The 22,151-nt window shown below is 52.9% G+C and overlaps 6 protein-coding genes across 6 annotated transcripts; 3 read left to right on the top strand and 3 right to left on the bottom strand.

The window, feature by feature from the left end:
• Positions 1-1,518: 1,518 nt before the first annotated feature.
• V8C40DRAFT_173615 (uncharacterized protein) lies at positions 1,519-2,704 on the bottom strand. Its single transcript, XM_083211637.1, has 3 exons — positions 2,450-2,704; positions 1,773-2,311; positions 1,519-1,712 (listed from the first exon to the last, which is right to left on the bottom strand). Exons 1-3 carry the CDS (start codon positions 2,478-2,480, stop codon positions 1,671-1,673), a joined length of 612 nt encoding a protein of 203 aa, XP_083075519.1. The 5' UTR covers positions 2,481-2,704; the 3' UTR covers positions 1,519-1,670.
• Positions 2,705-13,729: 11,025 nt separating this feature from the next.
• On the top strand, positions 13,730-14,946 carry V8C40DRAFT_173330 (coiled-coil domain-containing protein 124). The gene is made up of 2 exons (XM_083211635.1): positions 13,730-13,993; positions 14,210-14,946. Exons 1-2 carry the CDS (start codon positions 13,839-13,841, stop codon positions 14,712-14,714), a joined length of 660 nt encoding a protein of 219 aa, XP_083075518.1. The 5' UTR covers positions 13,730-13,838; the 3' UTR covers positions 14,715-14,946.
• Positions 14,947-15,141: 195 nt separating this feature from the next.
• Positions 15,142-16,866, top strand: V8C40DRAFT_238894 (ubiquitin-conjugating enzyme/RWD-like protein). Its single transcript, XM_083214546.1, has 4 exons — positions 15,142-15,278; positions 15,368-15,462; positions 15,526-16,313; positions 16,387-16,866. The coding sequence occupies exons 1-4, from the start codon at positions 15,217-15,219 to the stop codon at positions 16,465-16,467; spliced, it is 1,026 nt and encodes a 341-aa protein (XP_083075517.1). The 5' UTR covers positions 15,142-15,216; the 3' UTR covers positions 16,468-16,866.
• Positions 16,867-17,340: 474 nt separating this feature from the next.
• V8C40DRAFT_285949 (uncharacterized protein) lies at positions 17,341-19,197 on the top strand (the record flags this gene model as incomplete). Its single annotated transcript, XM_083222473.1, has 4 exons — positions 17,341-18,136; positions 18,226-18,328; positions 18,396-19,059; positions 19,090-19,197. 4 exons carry the CDS (start codon positions 17,341-17,343, stop codon positions 19,195-19,197), a joined length of 1,671 nt encoding a protein of 556 aa, XP_083075516.1.
• A 109-nt stretch (positions 19,198-19,306) lies between these two features.
• V8C40DRAFT_238893 (Ribokinase-like protein) lies at positions 19,307-20,681 on the bottom strand. The gene has a single exon (XM_083214545.1). It carries the CDS (start codon positions 20,337-20,339, stop codon positions 19,386-19,388), a length of 954 nt encoding a protein of 317 aa, XP_083075515.1. The 5' UTR covers positions 20,340-20,681; the 3' UTR covers positions 19,307-19,385.
• A 159-nt stretch (positions 20,682-20,840) lies between these two features.
• On the bottom strand, positions 20,841-22,108 carry V8C40DRAFT_238892 (2,5-diamino-6-(ribosylamino)-4(3H)-pyrimidinone 5'-phosphate reductase). Its single transcript, XM_083214544.1, has one exon. The coding sequence runs from the start codon at positions 21,975-21,977 to the stop codon at positions 21,168-21,170; it is 810 nt and encodes a 269-aa protein (XP_083075514.1). The 5' UTR covers positions 21,978-22,108; the 3' UTR covers positions 20,841-21,167.
• Positions 22,109-22,151: the final 43 nt, after the last annotated feature.

The following is a 22,151-nucleotide window of genomic DNA, read 5'->3' as shown; positions in this document are numbered from 1 at the left end:
GCCATCATCCGGTCGGCGGCATCCTCCGACCAAGTATCATCTACCCGTCGCTTGTTCCAGCCCATCGCCAAACCAAGGTGTAACGACGACTCCGGCTAGTCACGCCAGCTGTGGTTCCGGTCGCGGTTGCGATGGTGGTTTCGCTTGGGCTTCTGGCTTCGTTCAGCGCCTTTGGTGGAATCCTCGATGAGAGGGGTGCGAACTAGGCCTGCCTAGCAATAGGGGGGAGTGGAGCGACGAAGACAAGGAGCACAAGGTGAGAGAGCATAGTGCAGTGTCCTTCAGGTACGAGCTCAATGACTGGACAATAATAGCAGCAGGCTAGCCAGTTGAGCGTTCGTTAGGCCTAGCGAACAACGTCACTTCGCTTCGTCTCCATGCTACTATCTGTCAGTGCTGCACTAGCCAGCCTCGACCTTATGCTGTGGTGTTTCCTGTTGCTTCTTCCTTCGAGAAGAGACAGCACGGGGCTGTTCATGTGGCGGGCGCAGAACAACGTTGTGTGATTCACCTTGGCTGCCGTGGTTCGACAAGGCCATCGGCCTCTCGTGATAGACTGTGCGGATACTGACAGACGTCGTACGGGCCGCTGTTAGCGGCCGTTGCATTATTACATGTGTGTGTGAGCTGTGATGTATTATGCCGGGCCTGGGAGACGTACCAAAACCTGGGGCATCGTCTCGGGGACAGTTTCCTGATCGCCCCGAAGCAATTTGAGTTGGGGGAACACATGAACAGACACACTCTCATCGCTCGAACCATGCTCCGATACGGTGTACTTGCATCTGGGTGACAAGCAGCCGAGATCTCTTCCCGGGAGTGGGCGTAACATGCCCGTCTGTATGCTGGTGCAGATACATCCGTACCTTGGCTGTACTGTACTTTGAATGCTCGGTTGCAAGAAGACGGACCGCTCAACCTCTTTCGCTTCTTTGTGCAAGCAGTACCTGGCACGGGCAAAGAGGCAGGTAGGGGGAGAGGTCTCCCTACACTTGTGACAGTATCGTGCAGATTACTACAGAAGCGCCTCTTTTACCTGCCGCATCTACAAAGTTACGGTGCGTGCTAACGCCTGCATACTGTAGTCGATGTAAGTTGGGTGGGCTCAATATCATGTAATGGCCTGCAAGCTAACAGTAGCATCACAATACAGTACGCTACAATTCCTTCTCCTGCTCGAGAAACTCGGCTGTCATCTTCTGCGCCAACAGACAGTTGGGCATTGGCTAGCGGCTACCGCAGTCCTTTTTTCGACCACATCAAATTTACCTACTTATAGATACAAGAAGCACAAGCCCAATGCACCCCCTGTCACCGCAGGATCCGTCATCAACGCTCTGAGATTCCAAGAGGAAGCATGTAGCTAACATGAGCTAGCCTGGGTGGTTTGTCTTGCGGCTGTAGCACTCGGCCACGCGAATGGCAGATGAGCACGGGGGCGAGGCAGCTATGCGTTGGCTTGGCCCTTTGGACGCCTTGCGAGCGAAATATTTGCCCAACCTTGGGTAAAGGCGGTGGTGCCAAGGGTGCCTCCTCCCCCTCCCCCGGTCTCAAGCAATGCTACTGTACACTTCCAGCAGCTCGTTCCATTGACCTCCCAGTGACAGGCGACCGGTGTGCTACGGCAAGCTGCATGTAAGTCGATTTTCGTGTGTGCCGTATATGGACATCTAAAGTACCCAGGTATGTGGATGCATCCAATGTGTGACGTACTAGGTAGACGTGCTAAGCATCTACTCTAAATCATTTCAGCCTCTGGTAGCACAACGTACGACAACGCAGATTCGCAGTGGTCGAGATTCATCCACAGACCATTTGTGTGGGGCCGGTGAAGCTGTAGGTCTTATCACAAATATGCGTTGTTGAGGCCAGCTACAGAGGAAAGCAGACATCGGTGAATTAAGGAAATGAACAAGAAGAAAGAAGAAGAAACATTGGACAAGATCAGGTATAGCACTGCGCCTCAACTGAGACGGAGGATTTTGTCCTCCAGCAAAGGCCACCGAAGAGCGCGTGCAGCCTACGGTCCGTTTACTCTGCGGGTTGCCGTCGCGCTTGGGATAGGATGCACTTCCGAATGGGTCCAGCTGCGTTAGAGAACCAAAGACGACTACATACCATTTCACAGCACCAACCGGCCATGTCCCCTCTCCCCAAGCCGCACAGCGCCTCCTGGTCATTAGGGAAGCATATCGCGCGTGTCTTTGGGTGGGCGCCAGCTTTGAATGGTCGACAGGCGACACCCGGCCGCAGACGGGGCACATGATGCCACGATGCATACTCGGACGTACAGATATGCAGAAGCTGCAAGCTGCTTGTCACAGACTCTTGTCAGCCTTCTTTTTGTTCCCCTCTCAAGCAGCCACCCTGGCTCTCTCACAGTGGACCTGGTATATGTGTCGTGCTCTACAGCCATGAGCCCCAGCCGTGGTTGGTCGAATGTACCTACGTGTACATGTATCCACGGCAATTCTTCCCATATCCTCATGATCAGACAATGTTACTGCGGCATCATGGCATCGGACGGAGAAACGCCAAGACGCGACCGACGGCGGCAGGACGGCGTGAATATTCCCTCATTATATCCTGCGCTCTTATTAATCACATTGGGGGTGTCACCCATCCCAGACCGCAGCGTCCTTGTCCTGCTGCGACAAGTAAAGTGACTGAGGTCAGCTGACAGACCAGCTGCATCTAACCAGCGGGATGCAGACAAAGGTTCACAGCCCCTCCGGGGGGGAAGAGTAAGAGAGTGACGGGGACGGAGAGGCATAGAGAGACCAAGTGCTCTGCCCATTGGCGCGTGCCATTTCGCAGTGCGGCCCAATTGCATGCGTAGGAACCTATCTAGGGGGACCGGTTCCACGACATCATTGCGAGAGAGAAGGCCGTTCGGTCATGCCGCTTGCCATATTTGACTGGGGAGTTGATGTCATTGTGGGAATTTACTAGGTTATTGCTATGGCCGTGCGCAGCAAGCATTGAACGGACGAGCCTGGCCAAAGAAAGGCTGCGGCAGGCTGCGTCAGTCAGCTTGGTGTCTTCCGTTTTGTGCCTGAGCCCGTGCCCAACTCCGTCCTGCGTTCACGGTCTGATGGTCTCAATCTGCAATGTGATGTCGGCGCAGGTTTGAGACTGTCGTATAAGAGTGGTGCCATAGCGTCCAGCCCACCTCGCCAGGGGCGGCTTGTGTAACTGGGCTTCGAAGCCACCTCATTCGAGTTCAGGGTATGCCATGCTTCCCGTCCCGGATAAAAGCGCTGAGCAACAACAAACGGTAAAGAGGAGAAGGAGGAGGTGAAGGATGGCAGGAGGTGAGAAAAAACGAAACTGAGATTAACGATGACCAATATTCCGATATGCCAGCCATTACAAAAAACGCGCAGGCCACGTGGTGAGAAGATTCCGAATGCGTGGGGATGTCTAAAAAAAACCGCCTGTGTATCAAAGAGTGGTTTTGCATTGCCCAACTATGCCCAAGTCTCAGAAGAGGTCCACACCCTGGCAGGACCGCCAAGACCTATCTACATCACAGCACATTACGAGTGCTTTGAGTCGTTTCTCAGCTACTCCGTGTTGTGATGACTTGAAACTACCAGACTGAACAGCCTATAGTGCTATACGAGGGTGCTAAGCGCTACACTCCGGCTGGTCAGAGACAGCAGCAGTAAGGAAATCTATGCGGACGGAGATAAGGAAAGAGTTTCTCCTCGAGGGCTCTTAACCACGTTCACTCGGTCTGAAGCCATTCGTTGTCCTGAGTGGTCGAGATGAGATTGAAACTGATAGCCTGGGCAACGGAACTGGTACTTGCACCCGAACCACCAGTGTCTTAACCAGGGACCGCAAGGACAGCCGTGTAGAAGGCAACGGACTGACAAGGTTCTTGACCGCGCCAGAGTGCTAAGCACCTTGGCCCTAGTCCGGGGACCCGGTGCCGGTGACTATTTTCATGGTATGTACTTGGTACTACTCAAGCTGGGACTAAACAGAGAGAAATGGCGGTGATATGCTTACAAGTTCTAGCAGTAGCATGTTTTGCGGGTCTTGACATTTCACCAGAGCGCGTAAACAAGTGCGGCAGCAAGATGGATAACAAAACGTCAATCACCAAAACAACCGAGCCACACTGAGCTCGCCCCCAATCGGCGACTCGCCGCCCTGCACAGAGCAGTGCCGGGTACCAGTGCTAATGCCACCCATCAATCTGGTCGACGAGCTCCAGACAATGTGCGCCACGGCAAGGGACGAGGGTCTTGCAACAGCCTAGAGGGGGTGTCCAGGACCGGGACAGAAGGGTGATGCGCCCATCTCGTTACAGGGCCAAGGGGCCCCCTTGTATCAGAGCTTTGAAAGAGGCTCGATGTGGAGTCTGCACGTCTTCCGGCACCTCTGCCGTTGGGACCCAGAGTGTCGGACACGCTCCAAAGTACCTCTGGAGTATCTTTTCCCAGGCTCCTGGCCCACTGGACGGTTCTTGTCACCAAGGTTTTCCCTTTCCTAGCTCAGCCAACCTTGCCTGGCGCCTCCTACTGACCCGGACAGGTGGTCCGGAAGCCTACGAAGAACTAATGGACTCGAGGGTATGGCCCGAGGCATGGCGTTGCATTCGCCGCCGTTGCATTCGCCGTTGTACTCAGTAGCGGCCAGCCCATCACGCCTTTGCGCGGCAACAGTGCCGCCAACGGAGCCATTTTGCTGGCGGCGAGATAAGAGGACGAGGGTGACGTGTTGGAGGAACATGTTTCGAGCGCATTGCGCGCTCAATTCAAATACCTACCATGCCTTGTCGCAGGGTTTTTGGTCACCGGCTGCACGGGGTGCATACAGGCAAATTAATACCCTATACCTCTTGCTGATGGTAATTGGTCACCTTGAGATTTCCCGCTTACTGTGCGACCTTAGGTCCATGTATGTCTATTTTCATGTCCTCACCGAGCCAGAGGCAACGAGGGAGTCAGGGTAAACATGGTTGTACGGACCACACGGAGTTGGCGGTATTATGGTGGTACGTGGCGAACTAACATGATGCGGAGATATGCTCACTACCAGCTGGGCAAGGGCTACTTACCGGTCAACGAGAACTTGATTTGATTTCCTCCCTTCCCCCCAGGCGTAACATACGAGTTATAGTACGAGTACGTTGGACGGCGAACCGCCAACATCGCCGATTGCACCTAAACCATGTTTAGCTTGTCTCTGCCAACGTTATTACGGCCTCCGCGAAATGGCCCTGAGGAAACCCGGACCGTCAAAAGGTAAGGGGGCAAATACGTACCCCTTATTGCCTTGCTGGAGACCTGAGATACGGGGCAACCTTGGGCGGAAAACTTCTTTCCACTGATGCTACTAGCATGGAAAGCCACTTATGGGGGTCAACCCTACCAGACCAGAATTCATGTGGGCGCATGCATGTCATGCAGCTTGGGGAAGCAAAAAGCAAGCCTGAAGCCCAACCCTATTTGCCGGGCAGAGAGAGGTCAGAAGATCATGACAAAAGGAAATATCACGGGGAACAGGAACGGCAGGTAAAAAAGTTCCTCGATTGACTTTTTTTTTCTTTTTCGTTTTTTCTTTTCCTTTTTTTACGGCGGCATGCAAGGGCCGTTCAAAAGGGTTGCCGCATGGACCACGGGATCAACATTTTGTGCCTTTTGGAAACCCTGGTCATGGCTGACGGCGACTCCTCGTATGCCCGGAATGTCAGCACTGCTGCAAACACTTGAGCGAGACCATCACCACAACAGTGCGCTCTTGTGTTACCCAAGATGCACTGCACGACCTAGGATCAAAGCTCACCTACTTGCTAATACCGCCAGCATTGGGCAGCGGCGAGCATGCCAAATTATGCCCTATGCCTCTTTTCCACACCCACCCCCTTCAAGTCAAAATTTTGGGGGCGCCATTCTGAGACCGAGAGCTCACCGCCAAATCGCTTGCCTTGCCTCGCCTCGCCTCGTGATCCTCATCGACTGATTGAGCAGATCCCATCTGGCGGCCCTGAGCCGGCCCTGAGCCTGCCCTGGCCCGCCTCCCGCCAGATTTTCTTCGTGTCTGTCTCAGCCAGTGTCGTCATGGCCAAAAACTAGTGCAGGGACCGCTGCCCAATGATTCAACGCATATCACCGACGCCAAGGGTATCGCGGTTTCGGGGAGCCCTCCCGTTCTGCCGGCGAGCAGTCCACACGTCCGGTTGAGCCAATCCGTCTCCGCTGGCGCTGCCAAACGGCGAGACGCCATCGGAAAGGGCTTCCACAGAAAGTGTGGCAGAATCTTAAAAGACTCCTCACATGCCATCACTTAGCCGTAGCGCCGCATGGCGCCCCCTCCCGCGGAAGCTGGCAAAAGCTCGGTGGGTTCGAGCTCGACAAGCTCTGATTGGGCCGCCAGGGGTATAGGAGTGAGAAAAGGGGGACAGCCCACGAATCTATCGACCCGGCGAACCGGATTCCTGATCTTTTGCCTAGCATGTCACTCGAATTCCGGCCGTTTCAGAATCGCTTGCCCAGTAAGTCGGGTCGCGGACCCCCCTTAGGGCTAGTCCTGTTGTCAGAGCTTCTCCAGTTCTTCTCATGGCCTTGTTGCCACGCTACCACCTGGGTAATGCTATACCGATCCAAGGCTCTCACAGCCTAGCAACCTCTTTACTTCGAGGTACTCCGTCCAGCGCTCCGTAAAAAATGGTCGGTGTCTACTGCGCACCCATGCAGAGCGCTACCCAGTCCCAGATTGATTACCGCCATCCCGGCATCTGGTCTAAGAGACAGTGAGCAATGCCGAGCGTGCGGCCAGTAATAAAGGGGGTTTGGGCAAAGGAGACTAGAAAATTTTTTTGCGCTTTACATCCGATTGTACAGTAAGGGAGGGAGCACAAACACCGAGTCCATGCACCTACTCCGCACTCAAATGCGAAATTGCCCATATTACCCAAGGCGGGGATCCGGATGCCAAACGGGGGGAGGGCATTCAATGCTCCTACTTTGCCAGGCGGTTAAGTCGGATAAGACCAATTTTTTGCGGTGCGGCTGAGCGGTGCCTTCGCCGTTCGTGATCCTTTTTCTCGGGCGCATAATGCAAAACCCGGTTTCCCACCTGTATCAAAACTGCATGGATCTCGGGCTTCAGGGTGTACGAGTACGGTGTGATTGGCGTTGGCCCGCGGAACGAAACAGGTACTCGAAGCTACTTGGCATGATTTTCGCCTTCAGCTCCAAGCTCCTTTTACAGCTTGCTCTAAAACGCCCAAGCACGTGGGTCTAGGCCCTTTGACCTCGTTTTCAATTTTTGTTCTCGAAACTTTCGAGTGGGCACACTTGGCTGGAACTGGATCTAGGGCGAAGCTCCGGTTCCATTTGGGCTGAAAACGCTAGCAAGATTCGAAGCATTCTAGGTCGGTGAGTCCACTCCGGGGAACGAAGCCGTCGAGCTCCGGGCAAATGAGAATTGTGTCGATATTGGCGCTAGGCGTCGGCCGATACGGCTGCAAGACTACCAACTGAGTTCCCGAGCTGTGGCTTAAATTGATCGTCCAGCCTGGGAGAGGTGTTGCGAGCTCTTCTTCCAGTACGTACGAGTACCTACAAGTACTATGCTTGAATGCCTAAATGGTATGTAGGAGTGCACCATTCTTGTATGCGTCACATGGCCAGTTTCGTACTACAAAGAGATGCACTTGCATTGGCGTCCGTGGCAGCTGTAGCGAAGCGATATCGATGATTCGTTCACTAACCGCAAGGATGCCCTAGCCAAGATAATGTGGTCGTCGGTACGGCGTTGGGTACAAACCGTGTGTGGTTACACTCTGGATGTCGAACGGTCTGGGTTGGAGATATCACTCAACACACACGCCCATGGCTCTCTCGAGGAATGCAGGCTGCTAAGAGCTCCGGCATTAGGCGAGATGAAAAGTTGAGCGGCCAGTCCCGTCAAAGCCACGATAGACCTAGAAGGATTGTGACGAATACGGTGCATGGAGTACCGTATTTCTAATCGTCTGGGATCAGCCTTACGGTCGATCGAGTTCTCGGTTACAACGCCTGTTCATAGGCAGTTTTGCAGCAACGTTCGGGTCAGATTACGTCCAGGTCAGATTCCTCCGAAAGCTGTTCTGCGGGGTGTGAAAGATGTTGCCATCGCCTTTCGGACAACTGGATGAAATGTTTTATTTCGAAACACGTTGGGGCATCCGGTGGGCTGACTCTCGCATGCCGATTGACGTCCATTGCCGCGGCTGCTGGTGTGATCTGCACGCAGTGCCATCGCAGCATGAATATGAAATGCACGGCCATGCATCGCATGCAAGTGTCGTCGAATCTGTGCTAATGGGCAATGCCACCATGCCACCTGTCTCGGCTACGCTGGGTATTAAATCGAGTATCATTATTGAGTTCTCGGTGGTATTCTGTACCAACACCACCAGTACCTGTATACACCAGACGGATTGTGAACCTGGATGCTTCATACGTGATCGTGCTTCTGATCCGTAGGATTTGGGGTCCACTGTCAGCTAGGCCAACTTGCCCACGGCGAGCCACTTGGGCAACTCGCTCATCGTGGTGCTGCTCAAGACCCATGTCTGTGTGTGCTGTACTCAAAGGTTTGCCCAAAAAGTCACGAAGGATTGCCGGGTATCAAATGGACTTTGTGATAATACTACTCGTAGTGCTTGACCGGAGACCAGAGACATGCATACCTGCACGGTCTGCAAGGCCCCTTCGTAACGCCATTCTCAGCAGCAACTTGGTTCTTCAAGATCGACCGCCAATGCACTCTACAGTATGACTAGGCGCGGGCGTAAAGGCAGAGCCCTTGTCGATGGGAGCAGGGGCCGCGCAATAGACCGATACGAACCTGGCCCTTGCGCCTGCTCCATTACGGAGTGCGTTTGAACTTCATCGCCTCGTGATCATAAGCGGTCACAAGGCTGGTCGATTCTCCCTGTCCTGTCCTTTTGCTCTTCCCTTGGACGCGGGAAGTTGCTTCAGATGGAAACAGCAGCATTAGCAGTATTGGAGGATCTGCCATCGGCCGAGAACCAACGATAATAACTCGCTTGTGCATTCGCAGGATTGCGACCGGGTAGAGAGGTTTGGAGTCATCCCATCCTCGGTTCGCACGTTTATTGACTCTCGAATTGATTGTCCTGAGCCAGATGGGCTGATACGCGACTGGGGGGGAAGCGCTCTCGCAACAGTCGTGCCCAATCAAACCGCCGTTGATCTGCAAACGCGTCCAGCTCCAGCCGCACGGCAATATCTACGACGTAGCCGTTTAGACAGAGGCCTGTACTCGGTACTTGGGTGTTTGCTGGCGCATATCTGTCTGTATTTGGTACCAAGAATGATATGACGGAGCGGGCATTCCCGGTGTCTCCAGGGCTGCGGGCATGAGTCTAATGCCCTTGAATGCTCCGTACAAATATACACCGGTACCAATCGTCGATACATACTTTATGCTCCTGTTCTGGGAGCCTGCGCAAAGCCCCGGGATCTGTGACGAGGATCATGTTTCTGGGACTGCTGCTCCCTGGCATGCCTGTCTGTACTCCGGACAGGGCATTTCAAGCAGACATATGCTCCGTATTACGGAGTACTCCGCATAACCCTCCGTACAGGCAAGGCGTTTGTAAGCATTTGCCTATTCGAACTGATTTGTTGAGGCACAGGAGGCAGGCCAATTGCGATGCATGCAGGACTGTCAGCCGAGTCTTGGTTTTTGATACAAATCACCCTTTTGGTAATATTTGTAGAGTCAGACGAGCCTGATGTGTCATTTTGCGCAGAAAAGTCGATAAGTGACCGTTGCGACGCATGAAGAAAAGTACGAGCAAAAAGGTATTTACTCCGTCCTTGGTAGACAAAGCTGTTTTGAGATTATCTTGGCTGACTGTATTTGCACAATTTGCCTTAAATATCTCCCAGCAAACGAATTTCAGCTTTCGACCAGGTAGGGTTGGCCGTTGGCCTGCGTTTGCGATACGAAAGTACAAGGTGCATTGCTCTCATCCCAATTGCCGCTTTTGGTTTTGTTATCAACGCATTGCTTCTCACCAGGGCCGCAATTCACACAAAACATTCTTGTAAAAGCCCCGGTTGCGCCGGCCTGGAACCTCTTTGCCTTGTTCCGTATACAAGGTCTGTACATGTAGGCATGCCCAAGGTATGCCGTGACAAATAGGCTAGGCAGTAAGTTGGTCTCTCACATCCACCACTTCCCGTGCTCATGCAAGTTGACAGATATGTGTTGTGTGTGTTCGCTGCCTGTAACACTTGGTTCGCTATATACGCATAAGAGCGTAATACAAAGTGATCCGTACATAAGTTGCGGATTTGACGGCACCGGGAGCGGTTGGATTTCCACCCAAGTCACCCAATGATGGGCTTTATACGGAGCATACTCCGGAGCTCTTGCAGCTGTTCGCAGATTCAGCGCCTCGCTAAGCTAACCACTCATTCACCGGTGAGTGGGTAAATGGGTGTCGAAAGTTGATGCCCTTGCTCGCGAAACCTTCTACCCTTTGCCCCTCCTGCATGAGGGAAGAGGGGCACTGCGGCTGTTTTGCGCAATGAGTCTGGTGATGATCGACCTCATCATGCGTCGCCAAGAGGTGCTGAGCCGTACAGGATGCTTAGAAACGGAGTTTGTGGCCTACAGGCTTCCTCACTCAGCATGCCGGAAACACAGGCGCATGATCCCTAGCATGGAGAACTCTCTACCCGATGAGATTGACTGTGGGATTGATTGGTCTCGTACAGCACACATCCCTGTTCAGCTGGTGGTCGGGGTAGGTTGGTAGGCTACCCTGATGCACACGCACCCCGTCCATCACATACTTTCACAACTAGCTGCATCGGGCGAGCTCCCTTGGAACCAAGGTAGAGTCAAGTACCCTGGGGTCCGGCGAATGGGGTGAGTCAGAAGGGCGAGATGCAGAGCCAAGCCTGTGGCTGATGCGATATCGAGCGTTTTTGGTGCCTTGCTGTTTGATAGCCGTCAGCTGTACTCCATACAGGCATGTACGAGCATGCACAAGCAAAAGGCTGAGTACTCCATAAACATCGGAGGAAAGGTCCAAGTTGGCCTCTTGCATGAGGTGACGGGCGCGTTTGTCTCGCCCCCAGGAAAATTGCGACGACAATGGATGCAGCCCTAGCATGTTGCATTGATACAGAGCTGCAATGAGAGACTGCCATGAGGGGGCCCTGGGGTGAGATCCCCGCTCAGGGCTCGCTCTTTTGCTTCTCCTGTCTTTTGCCCTTCTTTTTTTGGAGAGGAGGAAGTGGCAGAGCTGCCGCTGCAGTGCGCAAGAACGTTCCTTTTCACATTTTACGCGAGTTTGCTGTGGGTGTAAGACGCTAGACTTGTTGGTGTCACACGACATGAAGTTGGGAAGCAATATTAGACGGCCTTTTGAGGTATTTTGAAAGCCCCCTCGTCATGGCCAATTGGTAGCTGCTGTCGACCGTGAACACCGCTGTTTCCCAACCTGAGAAGCCCTCGTTTACGGAGCTCCGACCGATACAAACGGTGGCATCGACGGAGTAGAGTGCAAACGACTTGTAAGATTGAGCATGAGTCGTGATAGCGTGGCAGCTGTTTTTGGTCTGGCACACTCTCGGATCCCGACAGCGCGGTATGCATCGCCTGGGCTGGTGGGAACGGGCCGCCGTGGCTCATAGCGCTGGAGCCAGGATTAGAGATGGGCCTGTTGCGAACAGCCACGAAACCGCGTTAAAAGAGAGAGGGATGTGCGGAGCTCTCTTCCTAGTTGCGAGGGGGTTGCGCGCGCGCGCGCGCCTTGTTACGAAGTACAGATGTACAGTAATCCAGGGCTGACCCCGTCTGGTCTGGACAAACTAGATGGTTAATACCGTAGAGAGGCATACACCCCCCCGGTAACAGCAGCCGCCGCCAGGCTGGTGTGATAACGACGGTGATGGCTCAGAGTCAGAGCTGGAGGGCTCGTGTCTAACCCAGGCACAGGCCCTGTATACAATAGTCCGTGTACGGTAGCAGCGTTGGTAGAGTAGCACTCGCTCCCAATAGTCTCCGACGTGTAACACGGCTAGAGAATACGGTCAAGGCGGCATGCGTATGTATGTACGAGGTACCCGTAAGCTCCCTTCTTCCAAACAGCCTTGCACAGCTTCCCCACGCATTGCTTCCAAGCAGTCACTGTACATTCTTGTGGCTTCCCCATGCTGGGAAGTGGGTGAAACAACCAATCGGACCCATGGCCATGCTGCCATGTGAGATTTTGAGATGTGCGATTTGGGGTCTAGGGCTCGCTTTACAGGCTATCTGAAGATGCCTTTTTTGGTCCTGGGCGGCTGGCTATCCGCGGCGCCGGCGTGACGTAGGCGGCGTCAGGCGACCAGATCTTATTGTTTCATGGGGGCTCTTTCAAGCAGCTGGAGAGGCAGGACGAGATGGACTTGTCCAGGGGGATCTGTTTGCGGCTGTTTTTGTAGCCGGGCTGATGATTCGTGACTACTCCGCGGGCTGGGCTATTGTGAGATGCCGAGGGTCCACAACGCGGCCCGGGCGAGGATCCCCATGAAGCCCTGTCCGAGCTGGACGATGAAGGCGCAACTCCTGGATGCAAGCGACGGCTGAGCGCGAGAAAGGTGAAAAGCTTGGGCAGGGCATGGCGCAGAGGGCGCAGGATCGTGATATGACCTATGGCCGGGCTTTTGCCTCTCGAATCTGCGGACCGGCTCGCATCCAATGCCAAGTCAGGGCGGGTCTAGTCTGGCCTGGCCTGGCCTTGGTCTTGGTCTCATCTCATGGGCTAGACGAGGGGCCGAGCTGAGCTGCCGCGCCGCCATCCCATATCATTACCTCATCTGATTGTTGTTTGTGTTGCCATAGCTATGCAGTAGGTCAGCAAGCTGCTACTTTCGTACCACCACCACCTGTATGTTGCGTGTAGCTAATTATTATATTCACGCAAAATGTATGTATTTGGGCTTGGTCTGCCACGAACCTGGCCTTGATAGCCGCCAGCCGCCTAAGAGAACTGGAGGTGCATCTCCGAGGGAGGGCGAGAGCCGCTGATGGGGGGCCGTACGGGATTGACGACGGTGAAGCAAAACAAGACGGAACAGAGCATGAACAAGGCAAGACAAGGCAAATCAATGACAAGGTGAGTGAAGAAAGAAAACCTGGAAAAAAAGTCGAGTGAAACACTGAAGCCGCAAAAGTGGGCAGGTCCGGGTGATTGCCTTAGCCGATGCGTCCAAATCGCACTACTGGGCAGGCGCCGTCTCCACAGTGAACCTGCGACCTGCACTTCATAGCAAAATTCGCAGAGTCAAGCTCCCAGGACAGGCATCCAGACGAATTCTAGGGCGAGCATCAAGGCAGACGGAACAGGCCCGATACCAGGACGAGAACAAAAAAGAAAAAAAGAAGGAAAAAGCACCCGGACAAGCACCGGACGAGATCGCCGCCGTCGCAAGCTGGTTTGGTCTAGTCCACACAGGTGGCGCCGCGGAAGACGACGAGACGTGCTTTGTACAGCAAACAAACTGCAGCCAGGCGCACACCTGTCCATCGGTCAGTCACACCTTGCAAGTCTCAATGGGCAGATGGTCCAGTAGACAGCGAAAGAGCCCTTGAGAGAAGCGGCAGCGAACGCACACGCCCCCTCCTTTCTCCCTCTGTCTCTTCCTTTAATTTCCCTTCCTGGATATTCCTGCTTTGAACTTCGGCTCATACGGCTAGACGCAGACGAATCCACGATAACGCCGCTGGCCAGGAGCTGCGAAACTCCCTCCCGACCCGCCTGAGCCTCGATAGGAACAAGGACAGCGCAAACAGGCGAAACAAACGTCATAATGGCGGGCAAGAAGAGCCAAGACAACAGCAAAAAGGCCGCGGGTAACGCGCGCAAGGCGGACAGCGCCGCGAAGAAGAGTGCAGCGGCAGACGCCGAGCGGGAGATGGCTGAGGGCGAGAAGTGGCAACAAGGAGCCAAGAATAACTCGAAAAAGTACGTACGAATACGTGGCACGATGGCGCATAACATGGCATCGCTACGCATGCCTAGTCTGCACTCGCTCGACTCATACGGCTGGCTACGTGTCCCAGGTTCTTCCCGTTCCCGTTTCCCCCTTCCGCCATGATCCACACCTGTACCTCTCCCCCTTTACGATGCCCACCGCCCTCTGGTAGTTTGCTACCAGTAGCTGACATTGGCTTTCTCCAGGGAAGCAGAGGCCGCCAAGAAGGCCGAGGCCGCGGCGAAGAAAGCTGAAAAGGACGCATTGATGAAGGAGGAGGAGGCTAGCTTGAATGCCCGTTCAGAGCCTAAGAAGTCTAAGACCGCAGTTAAGAAATCCCGAGGTCTGGACCTGTCGCAGCTGGATGACGACAAACTTGGTGCTCTCAGTGCCTCGGGTATCGACAACGCCCTCGATGCTCTGTCCCTTACAGCCGGCGGAGATGATTCCAAGATTGACCAGCACCCCGAGAGGCGATTCGCTGCCGCCTATCACCGATATGAGGAGCGAAGACTCGCTGAGATGAAGGCGGACGGCAGCGGCACTGGGCTTCGACTGGAGCAACGCAAGCAGAGGATTAGAAAGGAATTCGACAAGAGCCCCGAAAATCCCTTCAACCAGGTCACTGCTTCGTACAATGCCTCTCGGGACGACATCAAGGATATCAAAGCCCAAGAACTTGGCAAGATTGAGAAGAGACTGGGACACTAGAGACTGGGACACTAGAGACTGTCCAGTTCTGATGTACGAATACTTGGAGCGCCCATGAAAAAGTTTCGACACTCATCCAATTGGTTATACTGCCTTGTATAGATAATAGGTTTGCAAAGAGTGAATCGGACATTGGAGACGAAAAAAGGCCTAAGAAAAGCCCAATTGACTACATTCTGCAAGCAAACCACTTCAACTTATGTACTCATTTATTGTCTGCCAACGGTTCTTTGAAAACTTGGAATTTCTTGCTACTTTGCCACCCCGCGGTGCGAAATTCCACGACGAGTGACGTCTCAACCCCGCGGTAATTGCTACATCATTTTGTTGAGTTTGTGCGGCAGAATATCTCACCGCTCATCTTCACCGCCTTCGCATCCCGGTTGCCCGGGATTATGCCAACTCCTTGTCCTTTGGCCGTGTTGCAAGTGTCAACTAGTGACGAGTGCACTTCCCGATTGCATCTATGCGATAGAAAATAAAGAAAGATTCGCTGGCCGATATGACTTCTCTCGCCTTGGGGCACCTGCCCTCGCTGTGGCGGCAGCACTTGTTATCGGAATTGTGAGTAGTGCGCGTGCGAGAACCAAGTGGAAGAAGCCGAGGAAGCAATGTAAACACGCTTGACGTCAAAGCTAACCAGCCACCGACAGCGCCGGTTTGAAGCAGGCGTGCCCCGAAGGAGTGTTTGTTAGTTTGACTCCTGGTGATCCGTCGCTTTGGTCAGCGGTGCTTTTCGTTCGTCATGGTAGGTCTTGACGAATACCATCTCTGTAATGTTCACTCTAGCTAATCTCTAATTCTGTTGAAGGCCCCTATGCTCCGGCTGTTCTCCGATTCCAAATCTTGTTTCCCGATGCCTACCCCCGGGCTCCGCCTCTGGTCACCTTCTCGACCGACATCTTCCACCCTCTCATCACCCCTCTGACAACGCACATGTATCCTACGAGTGCTGAAACCGATGGGAGCACTGCCGAGAGACCAAGGTTACCTCCTGGGGGCTTCAGCTTAGAGCACGGATTTCCAGAGTGGTTTGGTGGTTCTGCAGCTAGAAGCCGCCACGGTAGCCGTGATCGAAGGGGCCCATCGCCATCAGCATCGTCTACCAAGTCAGGACAGTCTTCGAGCGACAAGCCACCGATGGTACCCCCCAAAGACGACGTGCCGCGGTATATGCAGACAGATCAGAAGACGATATCGACATATTCCCTGTTAAAGTACATTCGAAGCTCTTTTGATAAAGCTGAGGTTCTCGATGCGGTACCTCTTGCTGCGGCTGGAAACCCCGGAGCTTGGCATGCGTGGCGCACACATAGGCGCAAACAAAGAAAGGCGCTTAACGAGAATATCAAAAGTAACAGGCTGAGCAGACTAAGTATTCTCAGTGATCTGCAGCCAAGGGAGAATGCCAGCGAGCAGGGTGATGCCATTGCGTTTGACGTAAGAAGCATAGCCTCTCAGTCCACCATGGCCACCATGGCCAGGGAGCCTGGGGAGTGGAATTGGGACGGCGTCTGGGAGGACAGAGTCAAGAAGGGCGTAGCATCTACCTTGACCGAGTCAGTGCTATACGGTGCATCGGGAATCTCCGACGATATGGTATGTTGTGCAATTGTTATCATGATTCATGGTTCTTGTATAGTATGTCTCGCTAACCGTGAACTTCATCCAGATTCATTTCTTGGCGCTGGAGGAGGGAACCATTGAAGCCGTCAAGGGCAATCTTCGTCGAACACTGGATGCCTCGGTATGACGTTGTCTTCGTGTTGTCTCTTCCCATCTCGGCGATTTTTTGTTTTGGCACACATGTTTTGCAAATAGCCAGCCATACACTTTTGTTACTCTCTTCCAACACCTCATATTCCGTACAGGCTTTAATGATTCGTACAATAGCATCTGAATTTTGAGAAAAGGGCTGGCCCAATATAGTTGATATCAAGATTGTGTATTGTTTTCGAGCTTGCGCATATATTTGTTGCTTGACTATCTCCATGTATATTTGCCCCTGCTTTTATAGTGTCATAATACATGAGGTACCTACCTGTATATATACCGGCTATTAGACTTCATCTATCGATATGACAATATTCTGTAAAACGCAGCCACGACGACCTTTTCTCTTGCTGCTCTTTTGTATTATTGTTTCCTCAGCTCTCAGGTTTCTTCTTCTTCCAAGAGATGAATCTATACTCAGCACCTTCCTCTCCGTCATGTCAATTGTGGTACTTACCTCTTCTTGAACTCTCTCCATTGTTTCTCCCACCATGCAAAACGATTCTACATTAGTTGCTATCAACCCTGCCAACGACAGCCCTTGGGTCATCTGGGAACATCCAGCTTCAGTTATCGCCTTTCTTGCCGTTGTTGTTTCTATAATTATTCTCGTTGCAGCATTTGTTTCCACCGCATGCCTGCCAGTATATTCGTACGGATCAAACTGGGGGTTCCATTTTACGCATCTACAGAGGAATCAATCACGAGATCCCAATATTGCATAACAGGTACAGCTCCGACATCTATCACCTGCCGGATCAAAGTCTGAAATGCATCACGATTTTCCAGGTCGCAGATGCAAAACTTTACTCCCATTCTTAGCTACAGTGCTGACCGCTCCCTCTTTTCCAGCATGGAACACTTAGAGAATAAGTCACCAGCTTGTTATGAGCCTCCTACACCGAAAGATCGAATACTTGTGAAAGATAAACCGAGCCCACTCCGAATCATCAAAAGATGTCGTGGTAAAAATGGATACAGCGCGAAGAATTCCAAAGAGAGCTGCCCGCCTTCATGTTTTGACGTTAGCCCGATTAATAGCCCACCTGGGGCATTAATGTGGTCTGAAGATGGGACTTTAAGGATTCCGAGACGGCGGCCAAAGACTATATTCAAAGAGAAGTATACAAACGATACGGCACCGGATTCACGGCGATCTTCACAGAGATCAAGTTTCGGCCACAGTACGGTGATTAGGGACCGCAACGACAATACCACCGAACAGGATAAAAAGCATCGAACCCCATCGTTTTTTCGTTACCCAGTTAAACTTACGACCTTTCGGCGAAAGCGCCATAGTGATAAAAGCAATTTTGAAAATACAAATGAGGATGGTACCTTGCTGAGGTGTATATCCCCAAAGGAGGGCAGTATGCGACTTTGTTCTTCCTCCCGAGCAAGCTCCAGATGTACAAATTATGATCCGAAGAGTGCCTACGGCTCCATGGACTCCTCTTTACTATCGGACTCCTCGCTGCCGGAGAAACCTGGTCTTGTATTGTCTCCTTATATCCGCGTGGAATCTGAGACGGTGGAAATATCCAAAGGTCAACAGCACCTCTGGGCTGCGGTCGAAGTAAGCGGTAGACTCTCTACGGCCAGCAACGAGCCTGAGACTAAACCTCAGACCACGCCGTGTTTAGATCAAGGTTTGTGGTCTACCATTTACATTCCCATTTCTGAACTATGCTGCCGAAGCGTACGTCTTCACTGTCAAAGCTCTAATAAATTGACATAGATACTTGCTTGAGGTTCGGCTATCTCTATAATCTCACAGTAGACATACTACCCACGCCAAAGTCGTCTCTGCTTCAAATCACTTGTCAGCAGCAATTTCCAATGTAAGTTCATATGATACATCCAAGCGCTGAATATTGAGATAAATTAACACAATGATTCCACATATAGCACCATGTTTGCAGGATCGAGTGTTCTGCTTCTCGTACATGTAATGTGTCAGTTGGGGATAGGATCTTCTTCTTCACTCTCCTTTGCACCGAAACAGCACAAGCATATCAGGCAAAGATCAGACGAACTAATGGAAGATCTCGAGCTGCAACTTGGAGATTCTCTGATGACTTATATGAGTATACGTGTGTCTTATTCACACTCTGCATTTCCTTCCAAGTCGACGTCGGTAGGGGCAGTTGAGATGTCTTCGTTCCAGACTAAACTCAGCACGACTGCGGAAGCAGCCACAACACCGCACAATGCGCTCTCTCCATGGTCCCCTCATCTAAGACCGGTCAAAAGTCAGTTATTTCCACTGCTTGAGCATCACTGGGGTCCCCAAAAAGCATCTGACGCGATGCGACAAATGTTGGCGCAACGCTCTGCACTAACTCCAGATCATGATAGAGCTCTAAGAGAGGGATATGAGCAGCATATGGCATGTGAGCCTCTACATCACTCTTACACTCCAACGATTTCTCCGAGGCAAACTAGCCTCCATGGGACGCAGCAGATGAGAGTAAAATCGCGCCCTTCAAGTCACCCTCTGCCGGTGAAAAGGGTGTCGCATGACTGGGGGGTTGGAAGTAGGGGAGTATCTGATGGGAGAATTCCTGAAAGAGTGAGATCCCCATATGGCGACTGCAACGAGGATGGAAAAGATGACAAAAGCGGCAAGGGTCAAGGCCAGAAACACGGAGCTACAGGAGATCATGGGAAGAAGAATGCCAGTCTTTGGGCTTGGGCGACGTGGTTTTAGCATCTTGTTGGTTCCTTTCAGACGAATTTGTCGACTTCCAATCAAGGAACGGTGCCGTTTACGTTTAGTAGCATGTATTAAATGGTTATGGAAGGACATTAGGAGTTTTGTTTGTTGTATAAATTTTTATTCGTTTTTTTCTTTGTATGTATCATTTCTTTTCTCTATGCTTTCTTACATGACTGGACTTAGTTCAGCTCATCCTTCCATGGAATAGAAATTTGAGCTCCCTTGCGAGACACAGTAATGGCTGCAGCCTTGTTAGCCGCTCTGATCGCAGTGTCAATATCGAAGTCGCCTGATCCGGCGCTCACGACGGCCAAGGCGTATGATCCAACAAAGGTATCGCCCGCAGCAGTGGTGTCCACGACGTCAGCCTTGAGTGCGGGCACCAAGGCCGATTTGCCATTCTTGGTGGCATAGTAAACACCTCGCCCGCCGAGGGTGATGATGACGTTGCTGACGCCTCGCTGGATGAAGAGGGCGCCGACTCGCTCGAGGCCGGCAAGGTCGTCGAGATCTGATTCCTTGCAGCCAGAGAGGATGGCGGCTTCGGTCTCGTTGACCACGAGATGGGCAAGGTTGTGGTAGGCCTCGTCGGGGAGTGTCTTTGCGGGCGCTGGGTTGAGAAGGACGGGGATGCCGGACTCGTTGGCGGTGCGGAGAGCTTTCAGGACGGTGTCAAATGGGATCTCCAGCTGCATGATGAGCAGATCCGGGCGAGGGCCGGGAAGGGTGGAGAAGTGCTCCGGCAGAAGAGTGTGGTTGGCCTCCGCGGAGAGGATGATGCGGTTCTGGCCAGACGGCTCGTCGACGACGATGATGGCGATGCCCGTCTTGCCATCTTCACGGACGGCGACGGCCGAGGTGTCGACGCCGTAAGAGGTCAAGCTGGAGATGAGCTGCTGGCCATATGTGTCGGAGCCTACGGCGCCGATCATAGAAACGTCGGCGGCCGGGGCGGAGAGGTCGGAGGAGCGGGAGAGCTTGCCGCAGGCGACGGCCTGGTTGGCGCCCTTGCCGCCGGGAGACGTGTTGAAGTGGTTGGCGGTGAGGGTCTCGCCGGGTAGAGGGTGATGGGGGACATAGGAGACGAGATCGATGTTGAGGGAGCCGAGGACGGTGATTCTAGGGCGAGCCATGGCTGCTGGGAGAAGCTGGAAGCTTGGCTTTGCCTTGGATTTTCTTTGGTGATGATGTGATGAGAGAAGCTGTCAATGGCCAGTCGTTGAAGCTGCTGAATCCACTCGATTTCTGACAGACGCTGCCTCTCGATTTTGCGACCAGGTCCCTGGATTAAGGTTACGGTATGGGAATATGAAATGGGTTCGTATGGGGGAGACGACAGTTGACGACGGGACCCCGCGATGGCCCTCTTTTGTTCGATACTGCAGAGCAACGAAATGTTTAGGTTGATGAAAAATGGCGGGGTGCCGCCATGCAGATAATTCCAGGTCAGAAGCTGCCCCTCCACACCCTCCAGAATGCCCCAGTTTCTAGAACTATTTTGGTCGGCTGGTGCCGAGTCATGCAGCTCTTTGAGACCCCTAGTTTCCATGTGCTAAGAGTTATTGGAGGCGCTTTGTCTGAAATAGGCATCATAGGCTACCATTGCCATTTTCTGATCCTCTGGGGAAAGTTGCACCAACGTAAGCAAGCCCAACGTCACAATCCGCTGTTGGCGCACAAGCTGGGTACTCGGTTTTTTTCCTTGTGACGGCCGGGTCCGAGTACGGAGCCGGGGGGAGTTGGCCCGGAGAGAGCCGAGCTCGGGGGTTTGTGTTACGTCTTAGATACATTCCTTCTTTAATCAGATATCACTATCCGGTGATCGAGTTTGCACCGAACAGCAGTTCGTATGAAACAACATGCAACGGAAATGCAATCTTCCCCGTGGGCAGCCAGTCTTGGAATGGCGTACCGATCAACAGACTTTGTATATAAAATATAAGTGGTTGAGCTTTTCTTGTTTATTCCCGGAGCGTGCCGCACAGGACAACGTCTTCGCCGAATGGGTGCCATGATACATGCGAGAGTCTCGCAACCGGGAAAGGAACTCCTGCTGAGTCGGTGACCCGGTCTGGAGACACAACCACGCCGCCTTGTCCTAGCCACGTCGGGGCAATGGTCACAATGACCGAGTCGATCAGGTTGTGGTAGGCAGGGTCGAGGAGCGAATTGATTATCTGGCCGCCGCCCTCGACCATGACGCTGTCCAGATTTTCTGCCTGGAGAGCGGCGAGAATGTCGTCCCAGCTGAATCGTAGCCGACCAATTGCTTCTGATCGGGTAGTGGGCACATGAATATATTTGCCTCCATGCTCATGAAGTAGCTCAACACTCTCAGGAGGCAGCTTTGAGGCGTCTACGCCAGTGAGGACAAAAGGAGCAAGCCCGGCACCGTTTCGACACACTTCAAAGACTTTGTCAGAGCGGCGCGGCGTCCATCGAAGATTGGCGTCAATGACTATGGGCCGAGGCTGGTGAGAAGCTCCTGCAATCCGGCAGTTGAGAGCCGGATCGTCTGCCAACACCGTAGACACACCAACAAGAATGGCTGCGTGCCGAGTTCGTAGGTAGTGGGTCATGGCTTTTGAACCTGGACCAGAAAGACGAGTGCGGACCCCGGGCGCCAGTGACAGGCTGGAATCGAGTGAAGTTGCAAAGGTCAGTGTGACGAAGGGGCGTGACCTCGAGGTATCCTCAGAGCCCAGCGTTGGGGGTAGGCGAGGTTCGAGGAGAGCCGCTGATTCGGCGGGAAATGTGAGCTTCTCAGCCATGATGATGTTCGTGCGGAAGCAAATGAAGAGGAACACTGAGCAGTTGTCGTGGATGATGAAAAGAAGAGAGGGAAAACAGAGAAGCAGGCGGAAATAGTGAGGAAGAGTTACATGGAAGTGTGTTGAGCTACTTTAAAGGTGCAAGTTTTGGTGTATGCGTACAGTGGGGCCTAA

This window comes from Trichoderma camerunense, assembly GCF_050948025.1.
Source record: "Trichoderma camerunense strain CBS 138272 chromosome Unknown V8C40scaffold_5, whole genome shotgun sequence".
In the NCBI taxonomy this organism is placed as follows: domain Eukaryota; kingdom Fungi; phylum Ascomycota; class Sordariomycetes; order Hypocreales; family Hypocreaceae; genus Trichoderma; species Trichoderma camerunense.
This window is presented reverse-complemented; position numbering and strand designations above follow the sequence as displayed.

Excerpts from the sequence above, each read along its gene's own strand:
- V8C40DRAFT_173615 (XM_083211637.1), bottom strand. The coding sequence starts at position 2,480 with ATGGGAAGAATTGCCGTGGATACATGTACAC. Across the intron at positions 2,312-2,449 it reads TGCCGTGGATACATGTACAC|CTTGCAGCTTCTGCATATCT; the intron begins GTAGGTACATTC and ends TGTGACAAGCAG. Across the intron at positions 1,713-1,772 it reads CACTGCGAATCTGCGTTGTC|TACGTCACACATTGGATGCA; the intron begins GTACGTTGTGCT and ends ACGTCTACCTAG.
- V8C40DRAFT_173330 (XM_083211635.1), top strand. The coding sequence starts at position 13,839 with ATGGCGGGCAAGAAGAGCCAAGACAACAGCAAAAAGGCCGCGGGTAAC. Across the intron at positions 13,994-14,209 it reads GCCAAGAATAACTCGAAAAA|GGAAGCAGAGGCCGCCAAGA; the intron begins GTACGTACGAAT and ends GGCTTTCTCCAG.
- V8C40DRAFT_238894 (XM_083214546.1), top strand. The coding sequence starts at position 15,217 with ATGACTTCTCTCGCCTTGGGGCACCTGCCCTCGCTGTGGCGGCAGCAC. Across the intron at positions 15,463-15,525 it reads GGTGCTTTTCGTTCGTCATG|GCCCCTATGCTCCGGCTGTT; the intron begins GTAGGTCTTGAC and ends ATTCTGTTGAAG. Across the intron at positions 16,314-16,386 it reads CGGGAATCTCCGACGATATG|ATTCATTTCTTGGCGCTGGA; the intron begins GTATGTTGTGCA and ends AACTTCATCCAG.
- V8C40DRAFT_238893 (XM_083214545.1), bottom strand. The coding sequence starts at position 20,339 with ATGGCTCGCCCTAGAATCACCGTCCTCGGCTCCCTCAACATCGATCTC.
- V8C40DRAFT_238892 (XM_083214544.1), bottom strand. The coding sequence starts at position 21,977 with ATGGCTGAGAAGCTCACATTTCCCGCCGAATCAGCGGCTCTCCTCGAA.